Source organism: Corylus avellana, chromosome 2, assembly GCF_965113065.1.
Source record: "Corylus avellana chromosome 2, dhCorAvel1.hap1.2, whole genome shotgun sequence".
NCBI lineage: Eukaryota > Viridiplantae > Streptophyta > Magnoliopsida > Fagales > Betulaceae > Corylus > Corylus avellana.
In genome coordinates, this window is record NC_142491.1 from 47110700 (window position 1) to 47129561 (window position 18862).

The following is an 18862-nucleotide window of genomic DNA, read 5'->3' on the forward strand; positions in this document are numbered from 1 at the left end:
CATTTTTGTTTTCTTAAAATAGTAATAAGAATTAATTGATGTGATATAAAGAGGAAATGAATTTTGGATTTTTTGCGAAAGAAAGGGAGTTTAAGTTTTTTTTTTTTTTCTTTTTTAAGAAAAACGAGAAAAGATGAGAAACTTGTTGCCAACATTTCATTCAGTTGTGTCCCTACTCGATCCCAGCAGGAAGTTTTTTCCATTTGCAAGTTGACTGTCGAGTCTTCCCCGAAGTTTCTGTATAATTGATGTTTGCTTTAATTTGCAAGTTTGTTTTAGACTTTTCAAGGCACTGTTACATTATAATTGTAGCCAATAGCAATATAAATACAATATCCATATGGTTTACTTTGGACACCCAAACCAGCAGTAGTTGCATCGATCTACTGATTATAACTTCTTTTTATCTCAGCTTCACCTCTTACCCACCACCACTCCCAAAGACTTAAGAGCGTCAAACAATGAGAGGCCCTTATGCTGCATTGTTGCTTCTCCTTGGCCTCCTCCTCCTCCTCCTGTGTACCGCAACTTCAATTTGTTTTGGTTTGAATTTCCGTAATTCAGAAGTCAGATGCATAGAGGAAGAAAGACAAGCACTCCTCAAATTCAAACGAGGCCTTCTAGATGATGACGGTCTGCTGTCTTCTTGGGGCAGCCAGGAGGAAGATTGTTGCGATTGGAAAGGAATTAAATGCAGCAACCGAACTGCTCATGTTGTCAAGCTTGATCTTCCGGGATACTATCGGTACTCTGAAACCCCCAAATGTCTAACTGGTGAGATAAGCTCTTCATTACTTGGTTTGCAGCATTTGACTTACCTCGACTTAAGTGACAATTGTTTCAGCTCCATCCTCCCAGAGTTCATTGGTTCACTCACTAAATTACAATATCTCAATCTTTCCCTCAACTACTTTGTTGGAACCATTCCACAGCAGCTTGGAAATCTCACAAGCTTGACTTCTCTTGATCTCAGTTGGAACACTGGGCAGATTGAGGACCACAATCTTGACTGGCTCTTTAATCTCTCCTCTTTAAGGCACTTAGATATGAGTCTTGTGAACCTTAGCAAGGTTGTCAATTGGCCAGATAAGGTCAACATGCTCCCTTCTTTATTAGACTTAAGTCTACGTGATTGTGAGTTCTCCATGCCGATTCCTCCTGTGCTTGTCAATGCTAATTCTTCTTCACCACTTTCATTCCTTGATCTCTCTTACAATCATCTCAACTCCTCCGTATTCCCATGGCTATTCAAATATACCAATAGCCTTGTCTCTCTTGAACTTAGAGATAGCAACCTTGAAGGTTCAATTCCAAGAGCTTTTGGGAATATGGTAGCTCTTGTTCATCTCGACCTCTATTACAACAACCTTGAAGGTTCAATTCCAAGAGCTTTTGGGAATATGGTAGCTCTTGTTCATCTCGACCTCTCTGGAAACAACCTTGAAGGTTCAATTCCAAGAGCTTTTGGGAATATGGTAGCTCTTGTTCATCTCGACCTCTCTTACACCAACCTTCGAGGGGTGATGCCACGAACTTTGGAGAATCTTCACAACTTACAAGTATTAGACTTGTCATACAATAATATAAGTGGAGAGGTACTGGATCTTTCAAATTGCTCTTTCTTGAGAGTGTTGCGTCTATCCAACAACCGGTTAAATGGAAGTTTAACCAAAAGTGTGGGAGAACTTTCTATGCTCCAAGTTCTAGATGTGTCTTCAAATTCTTTAGAAGGCGATGTCACTGAAGCACACTTGTCAAATCTTTCCAGTTTAAATCAATTGCACTTGTCTTTTAATTCTTTGTCATTGAAGTTTAGTTCAAATTGGGTTCCACCATTTCATCTAGATATCATAAGATTGAGTTCTTGCAAGTTGGGGTCAGCGTTTCCTCAATGGCTTCAAACACAAAAGAATTTTTCAGAGCTTGATATGTCTGATGTAGGAATTTCAGATACTATCCCCAACTGGTTTTGGAACCTTTCTTCCAATATACAGCTCTTAAATCTGTCCCACAACCATATCAAGGGTACCATACCTCTTCATTGGTTTTCAACAAGCTTTTTTGATTATCATATAACAGATTTGAGTTATAACAACTTTAGTGGTCCATTGCCACAACTTCATTCTTATTGGAGCCTGTTAAATCTCTCCAATAACAAGTTCCAAGGATCTATTACATCCATATGCCAAACAAATAGATCATCCATGAAAGATTGTAGTTACTTTGATCTTTCGAATAACTTGTTATCTGGAGAACTCCCTAATTGTTGGAGGAATAAGACTTTTTCTGGCAAGTTTAGTTTGGCAAACAATCATTTCTTTGGAAGAATCCCCGATTCTTTTGGAGGCATCTGTGATAGTACTCTTGATAGCTCTGGACCAGAAACATTGGATTTGCATAGCAACAATTTTATCGGAGAATTGCCGAAGTCATTGATAAACTGCTCTTCGTTGAAGCTACTGGATCTTGGAGAAAACAGACTCTCCAGAAGGATTCCAGCATGGATAGGCACAAGCCTACCAAATTTGATTGTTCTTCGTTTGGCATCAAACTTGTTCATTGGTCACATACCGTTGCAATTATGTCATCTAACTTCTCTCCAAATTTTGGACCTCTCTCACAACGATATTAGAGGGACTATACCGAAATGCCTCAATAACTTCACTGTCATGGCTCAAACGCAAAGCTCAAAAGTAAGCATTTCTCATGATTACATTGCTTGGGTGACCATCAACTCTGGGTATAGGTCCACCTACATGGACAATTTAATGGTGGCTTTCAAAGAAAAATATCTCGAGTATAGTAAAACTCTTGGACTAGTAAAACTTATCGATCTTTCGAGCAACAAATTGAAAGGTGAAATTCCAAAAGAAATAACAAGTCTCTCGGGATTAATTGGATTAAATCTATCTAGAAACTTGTTGACCGGCATTATCCCTCATAATATTGGTGACATGGAGAGATTGGAGTCTTTGGACTTGTCGAAAAATCACCTTTCAGGTATAATTCCGCCAAGCCTTGTTGATTTGAGCTTCCTAAGCGACTTGATTTTGTCAGACAACAACTTGTCAGGTAGAATCCCAAAAGGTACCCAACTCCAAAGTTTCAGTACTTCTGCATATATAGGTAACCAAGATCTTTGTGGCTTGCCTCTTTTGAAAAGATGTCCGGGAGATGGTCCTCGAGCTAGCAGCATTGATGGAGAAGGCAATAATCAAGAACATGCAAACTCTCACGAACATTTATGGTTTTATAGTGCCATTGCACTTGGATTCATTGTTGGATTTTGGGGTGTTTGTGGATCGTTGCTATTGAAGAGTTCTTGGAGGCATGCCTATTTCCAGTACCTTGAGAGAATAGGAGATTGGCTCTATGGAACAATAGCTATCGGCATGGCCAAATTACTGAGAAAGTGAAGGACTCGATCAGTGCTAACAAGAAAACCTTTAGTCAAGGTAGAAATGTTGTTTTCAGTAATTGCCCTTCCTTTCAAATAATTCATTCTTGAAGTTTCGTTGTCGGTTATCTTCTGTAAACTGTTATGGTATTATAATTGTTGGTTTTTTTTTTTTGTTTTTTGTTCTTTTTTTTTTCTTCTGAGCAAATAAGAATTGTTGTTTTTTTTTTTTTTTTTTTTTTTTTGAAGCTGTTAACTTTGGCCTCTACTTAAGAAAAGTTTTATATATATTTTTTTTATTTTAAATTTTGAGTGCATTTTTTATTTTTTTTCCCTGTATACTTGCTTACGTAATTATATTTTTCTAAGCTTACCAATGTTCTCCTAACAAGCCATTGTGGACTTTCATCTAAAAGCAACATTTTTGTGTACTATAAGTCTTAAAGGTTAAAGATCATTCCATTCCACTAATAACCGTTGAAAACAATTCTAGTAAACCCAACCAAACGCAACATAATAAATTACTGGTCTCACCATTTACTAGAAAAACAACCCCCTTCTTTTAACTTACTATACACAGCCCAAACCCTCCCTTAAATGCTAAAGCCGATTTCCTCCCTCAAATGCTAGAGCCGATTTCCTCCCTCAACCTTGTTTGGAAGTGGATTCAACTCAAATGTAGAGCATAAATTTCAAAAAACCCATGCAATTATGGATGCTTTGAGCCACCTCTTTTGCATATGAATTTGTACTGAGCATGGATTTCATGAGACCAAAAAAAAAAAAAAAAGTAAAAAGTTGAGTTTTTTCACATAACTGATTCCTAAATTTGCACCGAAAACAAAAATAAGAACAAATCTATTAACGTTTGCTTCCAAACAAAAGATCATATCAATAGAGAGCGGAACGCTTTGGTGAGAGAAAGAGCCGCTAGGTTTTGGGAATGAAGTACAACCCCACTTTTTTTAGGATTGAGATTCCCTCCAATTGGGAAAAAATTAGAGATTCTCTAATTGTTAATCGCAGCCCTTCATTTTAAATCCAATGGTCTATAGAATGTCAGCTACTTTGGTATAACCGAAGCATTAAATGCTAGCTTTTGTTTTACCGAGATTTAAATGATTTTATAGACCATTGGATTTAAAATTGTCACAATTAACAATTGGAGAATCTCCAATTTTTTCCCAATTGGGGGAATCCAAATCCTTTTTTTGAAGGTACTATACACATACCAATGCACAAATTAGAACATCTATGAAATCTGCACATATCACATTGCAAATGTGTAGGGAATATTAAAAATAGGGAAAACTTAACTTTAGACGCCTGAACTACCACGCGATTTGACGGAGGGATTCAAATTGACTGCAATTAAAACTTCAGTAGTCCAAATTGAAAGGTTTCAAAGTTCGAGGGAGGGTATGTCAAATCGTGTGATAGGTCAAAGGTCTAAAGTGAAGTTTGCCCTTAAAAATATTAGCATGGAACCGCAGCACCACACTATCACTCACACGCGAAGCACACATGCAGTTACAAATAAAAGAAGTTGAAAAGATATTATATAAATGAATGGTTAATACATTACAAATAACCTGTTCAATGAATTACAACATCCATTCAACAAAGCCTGCTCAGAATGCAAGTGTCAAACCAACTAAGAAAACTTCGTTCAACCTCCAACAGACCAAGAATAAAGACACTGAAGTGAGGCCTTTATAAAATAGACGTTACTCGAACCGAGTTATCAGCTGATCCAGTCACGAAAATGGGCAAAGTAGGATGCCAATCAACAGTTGTTATAGCAGCACTATGTGGAAGAGTTCTCAATCCATTTCTATGACCACGAACCTGATGAGTCAATACAACAATAACTACGATTAGAACAGGAGCACCACCTGTATCTACATTAACCTGACAGGCAGGGATTTTCCTGCCAGGGATGTTCCAGACCACCAAAATGACCGGCACGGCTTCAAGTCTACTTTTGTAACTCTAGTAAACAAATGGATCTAGACGAATATATTAGCAAGTGGTTTCTTGAGGGGAAAACCACTCCAACTGTGTCTGCACCAGTCTCTGAGTGTACACGCAAGCGCGTGCGTCTACACATGAGAGAGAGAGAGAGAGAAAGAGAGAGAGGGGCATGGTGGGGAACAGATAAACCTGATATATGGGTGCTCTTACTGAACCAGATGTCACCAATAGTCTCCTCCCGTTAGCATCTAAAGCCATTTCATGTCTGCAAATTTTTGAGCTCTCAGGGTCACAAAACCTACAGAATTGAAAACTCATGTTATATATCAAGCTTCATTCTATAAACTCTAATGACCTAGAGAGAGAGAGAGAGAGAGAGAGAGAGCAATAAAATAGGAGAAAAACATAAAAGGGAAAATGATAGTGGTATAGGAAGACATCAAAGAAGCCCTATGGTATAAGAATACATCATCAGTCGACAATCCTTCAATTTGACATATAGGTGGTATAACAATCCCCAGTCCTACAACACACTGGTTATGACATCATTTTGCACATAGAAAGCAGTTAATCAATCTCACTTTTTTGCAAGAACTATGATAACAGTTGAATGTTGGAATTTAGTCAGTCCAGGGAGTTTTAACCAATATATTCACTGTTAAAAAAGTAATGCCAACCAATGCATTTACCTACTACAGTTTCTTGACCAAAGGATGTGACCTTGATTTTGCAAGCTCCATTCGAAAATCTAACACCACAAAACTAATTCCGTGAGGTTTACACTTAATATAAGGTAGCAAAAACATCTAATTACATTAAGTTTCAAAGAAAAAAATAAAGGAGCATTATTTTCAAAACTCTCACTAAATTTTACATCAAAATCAATATATACTTGCCTTTCCATCTGAACCCAAGCTAAAAATGCTTGTCTCATCAGGCCCAAAAAGAATAGAGTTTATAGCAGAATCATGTGCAGGCCACCCAGTAATTTGCAAACCAGCAGCCATGTCTTTCGCTAGTTAAGGGATTTCACATATCTATATGGCTGTGTCAGTGTAGGCGCCCTCAGCTGTGCATAACTGGAACCCTTTCCTTTTCCCCAAATGACAACGGTACTGTTCTAGCCAAGGGACAAAGTAAACCTCCAAAATTGCATTCAAAAGGGCCACTTCAGCAGAAAAGGAATTTTTGAACAAGTATGTGCAACAACATATGTTAACCATTACAATGTAGACCACGATACCAGGTCCTAACATAGTTAAAAGGATACCAAACATGTGAATCATTCCATCGGTAGCAGAAGCTGCTAAAATCTTCCCATTGTGATTGAAGCATAGGGAAGTAATTGCAGGTGGATCTTTACCAAGTGGAAGGACTGTCTTCATGAAAGGCAAAGATCATTACGGGATAAAATAAAAACTAGCAACTGCATGCAAATATGAGGTACTAAGATGAATCAGCAGATACCACAGCCTTCCACATTTTCATGTTCCATACGGTTAACGAAGCAAACCCCAATTTGTCAATATAACTTGAGCCGTGCCTAGAAAGAAAATGAATCCATATTAGTCTCTTGCACCCATAGAAAGAAGCACAAATTCATTTTATACATATGGAAGACATTGAAAAGAATAACAAATCCTAGGTCAATCTTCTGAACATTACATATGACAGGGATCAATGTCCTCAAGAAACACCCTAACTATGTAAGAATAGTTTAAACCAAAACTAAAGTCATTTCAACAACACAATGCAAGCATCATACTTCAGTCTAATATAAGTTTAAAAGAGAGGACAAATATCTGGAATTTCACTTCTATATGGAATCTTAATATTATTAGCAGAAAATACCCTCTGGATGCTGCCGCAGAAACAAAAATTGGCTCTACAGGGCTGCACTTCAGATCCAAGACACTGCAGCACCACAGAAATGTAAGAGCAAGCACCAATGAAGAAGAGAAACACAGGCATAATATATGTAGGAGGAACCTCGGAAATGCTTCAGTTGTGCTCAGATCACAGACAACCCTCTTTGCATCAACATTCCATGCTTTAATGCCTCCATCAGCAGTGCCTATGAGAAGCTTTTGTCAAAAAGAACAACAAAACTTAAAAGTATGTATATCCAATCTCATTTAATCACCACCATTCCCATATCAAACCATACATGAATTTACTCTAAAAGGTTTACATACCAAGCGGTCAGACTTAGACTCCCAGTCAAGTGACATGATCTCTGCCCCACAATAAATTGTTGCATTTCTTGATGCTGGAGTTGAAGTGTCATACGTCCATATCCTTTGTTGAAATGAATGGAGAATGATTAGGGATTAATTTTGAAATCAGCACATAATTAAGAAGTTAAACAGGGGGGGATCCCCGGAGCCCTCTATAGCATGCTCAACAACCTAGGCAGGATGGTTCTACAGGTTTTTTCTTTTGTCTCCTCTTTTTCTTACTTTCTTTCTTTAAACCGGCTCCTCTGAGTCCATTCCCACACGTAGGCATTTGAATGTACACAACTGATAGGGGACTAGGAGTCATCACCCCGCTTACAGTTAATCTCTTTCGGTCGCCTAATTCCAGAAAAAAGTACCTTACTGTGCCATCCAGAGAAGCACTGGCTATATTGTTCCCAGATGCAGAAAAGCAGCATCGGCTGATTGGACTTGTGTGGCCCAAAAATGTCTCCTGAAACCATGGTATTCTGAAATTTAGTGATATTCCTTTTTTCTTTTTTTTTTTATAAGTAAAAAAATTTAGTGATATTCCAGTAAAAATAAACTAGAAAATTCCAGGTAAGGAATTAAATGTGTATCTAGAAGGCAAAACAAGCTGACGTGAAATGATTTAACTGTAGGGAGTAAAAGTTCATATTTTTTTATATCTCGATTTCTAGAAGCTTTTACCTGAAAGTCTACTTTAACTTCAGGAAATTCATCTTCTACGTGGCCTTCCCTGCCATTTTCTGCCAAAACAAATTTACTAATTACTTAAACAGCACGGAATTCATAAATATAGTCACAACCAATTGACCAATTGAAATAACAAACAGAAAATCAGAAACTAGTTTAAAAAATACGACCTGCAATAGTGTACAGTTGAAAAATTAAGTCGACTGTTTCCTCATATCAAAACAAACACTATTTCCTATTATATATGGCCTCTGTAACAAGTTCAGTCAACTCTATAAATCTTCCCGGAGATTACATCTACATTGATTCATATTTTTATTTTTCAACACAAAAACACATTTACATACATTGCCACATCTTGCCACTATTATCACCACACTCTCTAGATATTATAGGTCAGACAATGGGTCTGCTTTTAATTTTTCAACACAAAAACACATTTAATTAAGAATTAAATATTGACTAGCTTCTACACTTTTCTTCAAATTCACAAATTTCTGACATGATCTGTCCTTATTTTCCACTGATGAACTACTAGATTGTTTTAAATTTACAGGTTTCTGACATCATTTGTCATATCATTTCACTAATGCACTTCAATATCTTCATCTTTGGCACACCTATCTTATAAACATGGCACTTCTTGGAATCCCAACATGTCACGCATAATGAATGTCAATGGTATTATCATTTTCATACAAAACATCCATGGCTTGTTTACCATCTTCAATTTATGGAAGAGTAATTGTACAGAAAAGCAATATACCAGAACAGGTGCCATCTTGCCAAATTTGACTAGTGTCTCCTGTTCCACCATCTCCCACATTAAGGTTTGATGAAGTATTTGAATCATAAAAATATTCGGACATGGTAAGCTCTGATTGAACTTGGTAAGGTCCAGCAACAAAATCTGGATCCAGCTCTTTTTGAACCAATTGTGGAGTAGCAGGAGGACAGGCTTCCTGAGCATCTCTCGATATAAGAGGATCTTCCACATGAATAATACTTGATGAACGGTTAGTTAGTCTTGTGCTTTCTTCCAAAGTTGATGAAGCAAGACTGAGTTCAGAAAGAAAATACATCAATATCTATCAAAATAGTTATGTGCACAATAACCATTAGTCATGAGGGAAATAACAAAGACCAATCCTTACATCCTTAACCGACATAACTGAGCCTCTTTTTCCTCCAGCAAAGCTTGAAGTTGTGATAACTTAAGATTGAGTTGCTTGATGTCCTTTTTGAGGCGGTTGGTGGTATTCTTTTCCGAACTGATCTTTAATACGGCAGGGAGGCGTGGTTAAGCTAAGGATATATTCTCCTCAAAACTCAATTGGAAATAAAGTCTTAAAAAAGAACAACCAATATAATGATGATATCCTGTAACTATTGGTGGAAATAAATCAAAGAGTAGAAAAGAGCTTATCCTTTGGGACAGAAGGAAAAGAGAATTTGGGAGACATAGAACATGTGAATCAATTGAGGAAAGAGACAGCCTCAGAGTAAACAGGCTCATCTTATAACTGGAATTTCCATTTAGCACTCCAAACTCCATAATCCATAAAAGTTTTGTTAAAAGGGGTGAGGAAGACAATCTTGAGGCCGTGAAATCACCTTAATTGTAAAGACTTTGACCCATTCCTTCATAAAATTAATAACTCCTGCAGATAAAATAATAGAGACAAAAATATGGTAGGACATAGCATATCTTTTGAAGTTCAAAAATCAAGTTATACCATTTTCATAAAAGGTCATATGAGTTGTGTGTATGTCTAAACGGAGCAACTTAATCAAGATACAATAAGACTTACCACAACAACCACCAACCGAGGGAGGTGGTGAACTTACAACATTAAGGAGATAGGCTGAAATTCATCTAAATAAATCTGCTTCTATATGGAACTATCAAAATTGTGATTGCATCAGAAACATAAGGGAGGTGGTGAAACCAAAGAATCAAATTATATTTTCTGAAGGATATGAGTTCCGTTGAAGATCTCACTAAAGAAGTTCCTCACAGAAAGACGCAATGCCTCGTACCATTCTTTTGAGAAATAGATACGAAATTCAGGATCCAAATTTGGGTTCTTTAGATATGGAATGGCTGCATCACATGCCCAAATGAATAAATCAAGGAAACAATAGTCCATTAGAGACAATAGAGTGAATAAAAGAGAAACCCACCAAACCATGCATTCCAATCCTCGCCCCCCTGCAACAAATCATTGCCATTCATCTCAAACAACTCCACAACTTTGTCCCTTCTGCCTGATTGTATGGCATGAGCAATGTAGCATCGTAAAATAGAGACCTCCAATTTAGACAAAGTAGAAACAAGTACAGTTTCGGATGAGGAAGAAAAGCACTTCTTGAAAAAGCTCAACAGACCAACTAATTTTTCTGCTTGAAATTTGGGTACGTATACTGAGAAGATTAAATCTAAAATCTTATCTACTTGAAACCCTTTACCAATATCTGTGCCTAATTCACCCTCAAAAGCTTGTAGAGTATTAGTAAATCCTCTGAAGACAAGAAACTCCCTCACGAGCTCCTCAGCGTACTGCATGTTTTCCATCTTGTTCTGCTACACCTTCAATGATAAAGAACCCTTCAGCAAACTTTATTATGCACATCTCACCAACCACATAATCATAAATATGATATGCATAAATCAGCAGGTGTATTCCTATATACGAAATTACCTAATAGTGCATTGCTATGCTCACTAGAAAAATATTGATGAATTATTTAAGTTTATCATTCCAATTAGTTTGTATCTGACTCGAGCAGTTTTGGCAACTTATAAAAAATAAAAAATAAATAAATAAACTGAATACAAATGTAATTAAAGAAGATATCAGCAACAACAAAAGTGACCAAAATGTACATTGATGAAGTTTTAAAAAGTTTAACCTTCTAACTACTAAAATATTTATTTAAAAAATAAAAAAGAAGCCATTGATGATAATGATGAAGGTAGTGACAAAGATGACAATGACAGCAACAGCAATAACAGCATTACTATGATGACAAATTAAATGTACATTCAAACAATACACAGACCCAAATATCAAAATGGTAATGCACCAGAGCTTAAACTCAAAATGGGTGTCCTGGACCACAATGACATTCACAACCCTTATATGTACAACCAGAACATGTTACTCACATAAAAAGATAGAAACTAAGATATTTGTGGGAAGTAAGATATTGAGCATCTTAAGATGCTATCCTAGAAATTGGACAGGTGTGAAAAGAGGAGTGAAGCAAGGTGCAGTGAGGATCATGCATGAATTCAAAGCAGCTGACATTGTAAAAGAATAGGACAAATGTTAAAGTTGATAGTTACTAGTTAATTGGGCCATCTTTCAACAACTCAAACACATCCAACTTGCTTATATATGTGGGCTATCAGCACTTGTAAATTCTTAAATTCAATCACATATATGATGGTTGTTCCCAACACTTTATATCACAATCATCAGTTAGCTGTTCAGCATTCCATTTCCATTTCGGAAATAGCCATCTTCTTGTGACATCAAGTCATAAGGACAGGAAACAAACTGTCATCTAGTAATAATTATCAACTCAAATTTTCAAGTAATTTACATTTCCCACAGAGGGCTATACAAAAGGGGTAGCTCCAATTCATTTTTGCAGCAAATTGCATAGCCCCGACATCAAAATTAATCAAACTCAGATGACCTAAAATTTAAAATTGACAATCCAACATACCAATCCTACAACCACAAAACACGCTCAGACACACGCACACAAATATAAGAAAGTGAGTGAAAATGCCCAAGAGTCGCTTCAAAGCGTAAAAGTCACTATTTTTTGTATCAAACTTAAATAATCAAATTTTCCATTCCACTTAGAGGCAAACAGGTGGGACAGTTCCGGTTCATTTTTGAACAACTCAAACACTCAAAAATAAGAAACCAGTTGAAAAGCACCAAAAGGTTAAATTCACACTCTCAGATACTAATTCCAGTCCCTTATATCGGTTTCGTTGTCGGGAAAATGATTTAATTTATCATTTTTCCAATAGTTGTCAAGAACCAAACAGAATCTATTCAGGTCAAAAGAAAATCAATTCAAGCTAACATTTTCTAAAACATATATGTACAGAGAGATAGAGAGGATAATGAATTGCAAGAGAATTGTAAGTAGTGTACCTTATAGAATTGCGGGGATTTAGGGTTTCGAAGAGATATGAAGAGAGGGATTTTTATGGCTTTTTTTTTATTATTATTTTAATCTCCGAGAAGTAAAAGCGTGCGAGTGAGATTTGGCGCCTATATTGTTTATGGGGCTTTGGCTATAATGCGCCGCTAATGTGCACTGTGAAGTGTCAAGAAAGCCGGTGGTTGCAGCCTTGCAGGGTTATTGTTTTGTGTGCTGCCGTTACCCAACTACCCGATCCCGATTCACCAAAACCCGAAATATCGCCCTTTTTATCTTTTTCCTTTTTACCTTTTTTAGCTTTACCTCTTCTCTTTCATCGTCTACGAATTGTGAAGACGATCGCTCAGGTTGTGAGAGCGACTGAGGTCGCCGTAAGACAAAGTAACATAATGACAAACATTTTCTAACTTCTAATATATATTTTTTTAAAAAAAAAAATTTACCATTGAATATGTAAAATTTACATTACAAACATTTTTTTTAAATAAAATTATAAAAAGTGTCTTGTTTAAAAATACATTTAAAAAAAAAAAAATTGTCTAAAAACATGAAGAAAAAAAATTATGTCAAGGTGTATTTTTAAAAATATGCGATTTTAAAAATCAAGCTTTATGATTTTAAAGCTTGAACATTAATTTATTTCCAATGCATTTTTAAAAATCATATTTTCAAATTACACGTTTTAAAATTAAAAAATCAAACCTAACCTTATCCATTAAGGTGATTTCTGTGATTATTAGGGCAACTCTGTCTATGCAAATGCAATAGGCACCATGAGATTTCAGAACTATGTTATTGTTATACTAGGAAAACAAATGACGACCATCATATATCAGCATTTAACGACAGTTTAATTTTCTTGGATTGAGATCCTCTCCAATTACTCAAAATTGGAGAATTTCATGTTACGAAATTGTGACCCTTCATTTTTAATTCAATGGTCTATAAAATGTCAGTTGCTTTTGTATAACTGAGGCATTAAATTTTAATTTTAAGCTGATTTTTGTTTTTCTGAGGTTTAAATGATTTTATAGACCATTAAATCTAAAATGAAGTGCCACAATTTCGTAATATGAAAATTTTCAATTTTAAATAATTGGAGGAGATGTCAATCCTTGGTCAGTAGGATGTCCATTTTGGGTAATTGGAAACTAGTCAAGGAATTCAAGAGACAAATGGATTTCAATGGACAAATTGGGGTACCAATAAGAACTTTCTCCATTGAGAGCTTGTTGCACACAAGCTAGTACCCAAACCTCATAAAGCCCAAAAGAGTGTGTTCCAAGGGCTTGATGGTTTAAAGGATGGGCCTTGTTTGCTAAGACAACTTGGGTAGGCTGCCTAATCTCTTAGCCTGATTTATTTTTCAGCCAGGTTCAAAAGTTTAAGTTAATAAATTTGAATTTTATTTTATTATATTAACTACTCATTCTTCTTGTATATATATTCAGCACATTCAAATCTAAAAATTGTAGTAACCCTAACACCACTAATATAAAAAAGAATTAACGTTTAACTCAACTTGGATAGTTTTTTCTGTGTTTTTTAATAGGTCTCACTGATTTTAGTACTATTATACTTACATATAACAAATGAAATCTGATATAATTTTAAAAATAAAATAAAATAAAGTTGGTGACCTAAACAAACAATATAACGTGCAAGTAATGAATGCGACGAGAAAACGAGTTGACATTTACATATACAATATTGAAATATTGATATGCCCGCAGATTGTCAGATACATGTGCTCTTGTTTTTCTTGCCTCTCGTTGAAGATCTGCATCTCAAAGTTTGTCTCGACTTCCTCAAGATCCATGACTTGCGGCAATTAGTGATTATTATTCAACCCATAGTTTGTTGATTTGGCAATCCATGGTTTGAAAGATGGGGGGTGTTCCTTCCGATGTATGATTTTGTCTTTGTTCCATTACAAAAGTCCATATGAGTAGTTCAATCGGTTAGAAATCATACCTCATGAAGCAGATATCACTAGATCAAATATTTTTTTTCAATTTCTCTCCCCTTATATAGACATGTCCAAAAAAAAAAAATTGGCCAATTCAAATTTACCCTATTCTCATTGGATTTAAGCACCATTAATTATTGCTCCCAAAACCTTAACATGCCAACACCTCTTAAGAATAGGTGTTACAACTTACAACTTAGATAAGAAAAATGAGAACAAGGAACAGAGATTAAGAAAATTAAAGTAGTTCGGCATATGACCTACGTCACATATCAAAGCCTTTACATGGCTACATTTTCTTCGATATTTTTTATTATGTACAATACTCTATTTATAGAGAAAGAGTATGAACGTTATAAGTCTTTTATAGTTTTACATTATAAGTCTTTTATAGTTTTACATTAATAACAATGAAGTTAATTTATTATTTGTAACTCTTGTCTATTAAGTTATTTTAACTTTTAACTCTTGAGTTCTTTGCCTTTTGAGTTATTGTAACTATTGTCTCAATATGCCCCTGCAAACCCAATGGTAAATCACGTATGTTGAGATTTGATCTTGAACATCAAAAGGTTGAGAAATGGCTTCTATGGCCTAAATTGGAATATCGGTTACTATGACCGAAACTTGAACTTCGGTGGCTCTTGGCCAGCATTGGCTACTATGGTCGTACTTGAACATCGGCAATTTTTTAGCCGGCAACGGTTACTTTCACCGGGATTTTGACATCGGCAAATTTTGGCTGGCATCGGCTACTATAGCAAGAATTATATACATTAATAATGTATAGAGAAGCTCTTTTGGTTTTATACAAATTGGATAGTAATTTAGCATGCCCAATGTTTAGAGAAGCAATAAGAAAGTTGTTATATGCGGCTTTGTGGTTTTTTATTTTTTTTTATTTTTAAATTTTCCTTGTATATAAGAAAGAGAATGGGTTATAGAGTGTTTGCCGAGAAGATTTACACAATTAAGGAAAGTGATTACAATAGACGAGTTTTTTGCACTTTTAATTATTAAAGAGGAGATTAAAGGTATAATGAGTAAAAATACTTGCAAATATCTGATATGTAGCAGTCTACTTAACAATATGGTGTATACATAAATTAACACATCTGGAGGTCTTCAATGCTGTCACTTGGTGAAGAAGAGCAGCTGTTAGAGAGGCTAATTCAAAAGTTTAAGTTGATAGGAAGAGATAAATTTAATCGCTTAATTATTATTTTAATACTCTCAATTACGTGGCTCAAACTGGCTCAACACGTAGAATATTTAATTTAAATGAGGGGTGATTTTATGAAGTCAAGGTTCGATCTTGTGACTTTGGCTTTAATATCATGTTAAATTACTACTTGTCTCAAAAGCTAAAGCTAATAGCAAAAGATAAATTTAACCGCTTAATATTAATTTAACAGGGAGAGCTGTCACATGCTTATTTGCTGTAACACACTTTTTCTCACCCGCACAATTGCAGTGTACCATCGATTGCACATTGCACTGTATTATTCGTAAATATATAGCAAATGGGAAACTTAACAAAGTTGGGCTGCTGGCCTGGCGCCCATCAATTATTACAAAAATACAAACTGTAAACACAAAATATCCTTATATATATATTAAGGATATTTTACTTCAAAATACAAAACAGTTTTTATATTTAAATAACATAAAAAAACTCTCGATCAAACACAAAAATAAAAATTAAAAAGCTCAAGAGCCTTACCATCATTCTATTAAAACCACGTATGGGTGCATCTTTTTAACACAAGAAGAATCGGCAGGCATACAAGCCCATAGCAGCAATAGCAATCAAAGCCGAAACGGTGACAGTAATATAGAGCTTTCGTTTAAACAGCTGCAGAGGATCAGGGCTCCGTTGATAACTAAGCTCCTCGACAACTTGAATCTTACTATGACGACTTTTGACCTTATGATCTTTACTTTCCCTTAACCTTGCATACAAGCTTTGCTGATCGATGTGGTTCACGTCTAGACTATAAAGGGTCCAGTAAAACTTGCTCACCGCATCGAAGAAGGTGATGAAGTAAATTATGGAAGAGGAGAGGGAAATACCAAAAGGCACCCACCAGTTTTTACACTGGAGAGACGACGGCGATCTCTGAGAGATTGCTGTAAGATACAGTCCTTGCAGGATGAGGTATCCAGTGGTCAACTTCTGGACTCTACTCTCATGGTATTGAACCAGCTTCTCTTGTCTCTCGTTGATGACAAGGAGCTCGTCGTAGTCACTTTGGAGCTCCTCTGTCGACACATAATTGCCATGTTGTTGCATGAAGTTCCTTGTAGGACGTCCTAATTGATCCCGCTTCGTGCAATCTCCTATGCATATATATTTCCTGATCAGCAATACACAGGATCAGAGGGAGGGGGAAGAAACTGGTAATTTTCTGAGAAATTTCTGGGAAATTTCTGGTTTGTTGTAGAATAATCTAGATATATATGAGACTGGATTGGGAAGGAGGAAAACTTTGTCTTGGAAATATGTGTGGTTCAAGTCAAGCCTAAAAACGCGTCATCGCTTTTGCGTATTCAATGCCGTCAATGATATAATTAAATGGGTGTAACGTGGCGTAAACTTCGGAGCAAAGGTGCGGAAGTTGCCAGTAAGCATCAGATTCTTCTCTCTCTTAATGCGCTTGTTATTATCAACAATTTTCTTGGTGGGGTCAGTACTGAATGTGACAGATCGATCACACCATCTAATAATTTTTAATTTATATCTTCAATAATTATAGAGTAATGCTAAATTATATATATATATATATAATATATATATATATATATATATTTTGTGCTCTTAAAATAAGAATGAATTTTAAATTTATTATTAAATTTTGATTTAATAATAATTTTTAAAGTCATTCAAAGAATTCAAGATATTTTTTACTTGAGGATTACACATAAGGACATATTATTGTTCTTCCCCAATGGTATCCATCGATGGCATCTTTCTCACACTTCTCTCTCCATTGCCGGCCATACCACTCCAAGCGAACGTGATCGGAACTAAAATTTTAGAAATTAATTTTAAAAGATTCAAATACAAGAATCTATATATAATTAATTTTAGAGGAAATTTTAAATTTTTTAGGCCCCTGCCACGGGGCTCAGTTCCATCCACCACCAAAGGGCGGCAGAGTTGGTGCTATTTTTTTTATTTTTTATTTTTCTAAGCGGAACGTTGGTGTTATTTGAAAATGATTTGTTGTGGGAAGAGAGCACCAAAGTGCAGAGAGCAGAGAGGAGATCTCGATAAGCAGATGGAAATTTATTGGTGAGTTGATACAGATCTTGCTTCCTTGGTTCTCTCATGAACAGCCAAAAAGTAGATCTAGTTCTTAAGGAATACCTGTTGGCTGTTGACGTCAAGCATTATTGAATTTGAATTTTACCCAATATTCTTGCATAGAGCAATTGCTCAAGGCATCATCTATTCTGATAGCCCACGACGATTTAATCCAAAGTATCTCCCGCTAGTTGGCAGCAGAGAAATAATATACGACATCGACGACAAGCAATACCTGCCAAAAGGAAACCATAGGAAATTAGGAACGTCTTTCTTCTCCAGAGGACTGTCTCTGACTCTCTGCTCGTATCTCCGGCCGCCCTTTCCGTTTTTCTCAGCCTCATCTTGGCTTGCAAGCCCAGACTCCTCGTCGCCGACGTCGGTCTCGGCGCCGCCGTGGGTGCTGTACACTGGGCTTTCGCTCTTCATGGATTGGTTGGGTTGGTATAGTTCAGATGGGGTTGGTAAAGTTCAGATGAAAGGTGGCTTTGTGGTAATTTACATAGACAATGAAGATGATAATGTCATTTTATTATTGATGACGTGATAATATATATATATATATATATATATATATATATAAGTTAACAAAAGATATATATATAAAAGTTAACAAAAGATTTTAATATTATTTTTGTTCTTTGTGATGTTCACATAAAGAAAAACTTAAACTAATAAATTTCGTTTTATAAAACTGTGATAGATGATTGAACTACTTCTCTCCATATTTTAATAAGATTTAATTTATCACAAGTAGCCTATAAACTTTTATTTCTATTTTTTAAAAGAATCAAGTCTTCACAAGACTTTCAGGATAACACGGATCCCACGCATTTCAATATTTGAACTTTGAACTTTGAACTTAGAAGTATTTAATGTTGTGGCCACAATACCAATAGTCTCATTATTATTATTATTATTATTTTCAGATTCCGCCCAGGTGCAGTAGCGGTTTGGGGTCGTTTTGGACAATAAAAAAAATAATTTTTTAAAGAAAAAGAATAAAAAAATTAAAAAACTAAAAGTATTAAAAAAAAAAATAGAAGAGAAAGAATAAAAAAAAAATGAAAGGGTGGCATGGCCTGTCTGGTGGTGGATGAACCACCTCATGG

General features: G+C 35.7%; 3 protein-coding genes across 3 annotated transcripts; 1 reads left to right on the top strand and 2 right to left on the bottom strand.

The window, feature by feature from the left end:
* Positions 1–378: 378 nt before the first annotated feature.
* Positions 379–3549, top strand: LOC132190462 (receptor-like protein EIX2). Its single transcript, XM_059605456.2, has one exon. It carries the CDS (start codon positions 462–464, stop codon positions 3414–3416), a length of 2955 nt encoding a protein of 984 aa, XP_059461439.2. The 5' UTR covers positions 379–461; the 3' UTR covers positions 3417–3549.
* Positions 3550–4927: 1378 nt separating this feature from the next.
* Positions 4928–12764, bottom strand: LOC132188411 (uncharacterized). The gene is made up of 16 exons (XM_059602856.2): positions 12465–12764; positions 10471–10876; positions 10268–10390; positions 9441–9582; positions 9053–9345; positions 8281–8339; positions 7968–8062; positions 7567–7669; positions 7361–7455; positions 7223–7285; positions 6839–6914; positions 6642–6750; positions 6268–6380; positions 6061–6119; positions 5561–5669; positions 4928–5245 (listed from the first exon to the last, which is right to left on the bottom strand). The coding sequence occupies exons 2-16, from the start codon at positions 10859–10861 to the stop codon at positions 5111–5113; spliced, it is 1965 nt and encodes a 654-aa protein (XP_059458839.2). The 5' UTR covers positions 10862–10876; positions 12465–12764; the 3' UTR covers positions 4928–5110.
* Positions 12765–15975: 3211 nt separating this feature from the next.
* On the bottom strand, positions 15976–16986 carry LOC148587820 (uncharacterized). Its single transcript, XM_088512980.1, has one exon. The coding sequence runs from the start codon at positions 16734–16736 to the stop codon at positions 16203–16205; it is 534 nt and encodes a 177-aa protein (XP_088369106.1). The 5' UTR covers positions 16737–16986; the 3' UTR covers positions 15976–16202.
* Positions 16987–18862: the final 1876 nt, after the last annotated feature.

Coding starts and splice junctions, on each gene's coding strand:
- LOC132188411 (XM_059602856.2), bottom strand. CDS start 10,861: ATGGAAAACATGCAGTACGCTGAGGAGCTCGTGAGGGAGTTTCTTGTC. Junction 6,915..7,222: donor TCTGCGGCAGCATCCAGAGG/GTATTTTCTGCT, acceptor TTTTCTTTCTAG/GCACGGCTCAAGTTATATTG. Junction 6,751..6,838: donor TGAAAATGTGGAAGGCTGTG/GTATCTGCTGAT, acceptor CCTTTCATGAAG/ACAGTCCTTCCACTTGGTAA.
- LOC132190462 (XM_059605456.2), top strand. CDS start 462: ATGAGAGGCCCTTATGCTGCATTGTTGCTTCTCCTTGGCCTCCTCCTC.
- LOC148587820 (XM_088512980.1), bottom strand. CDS start 16,736: ATGCAACAACATGGCAATTATGTGTCGACAGAGGAGCTCCAAAGTGAC.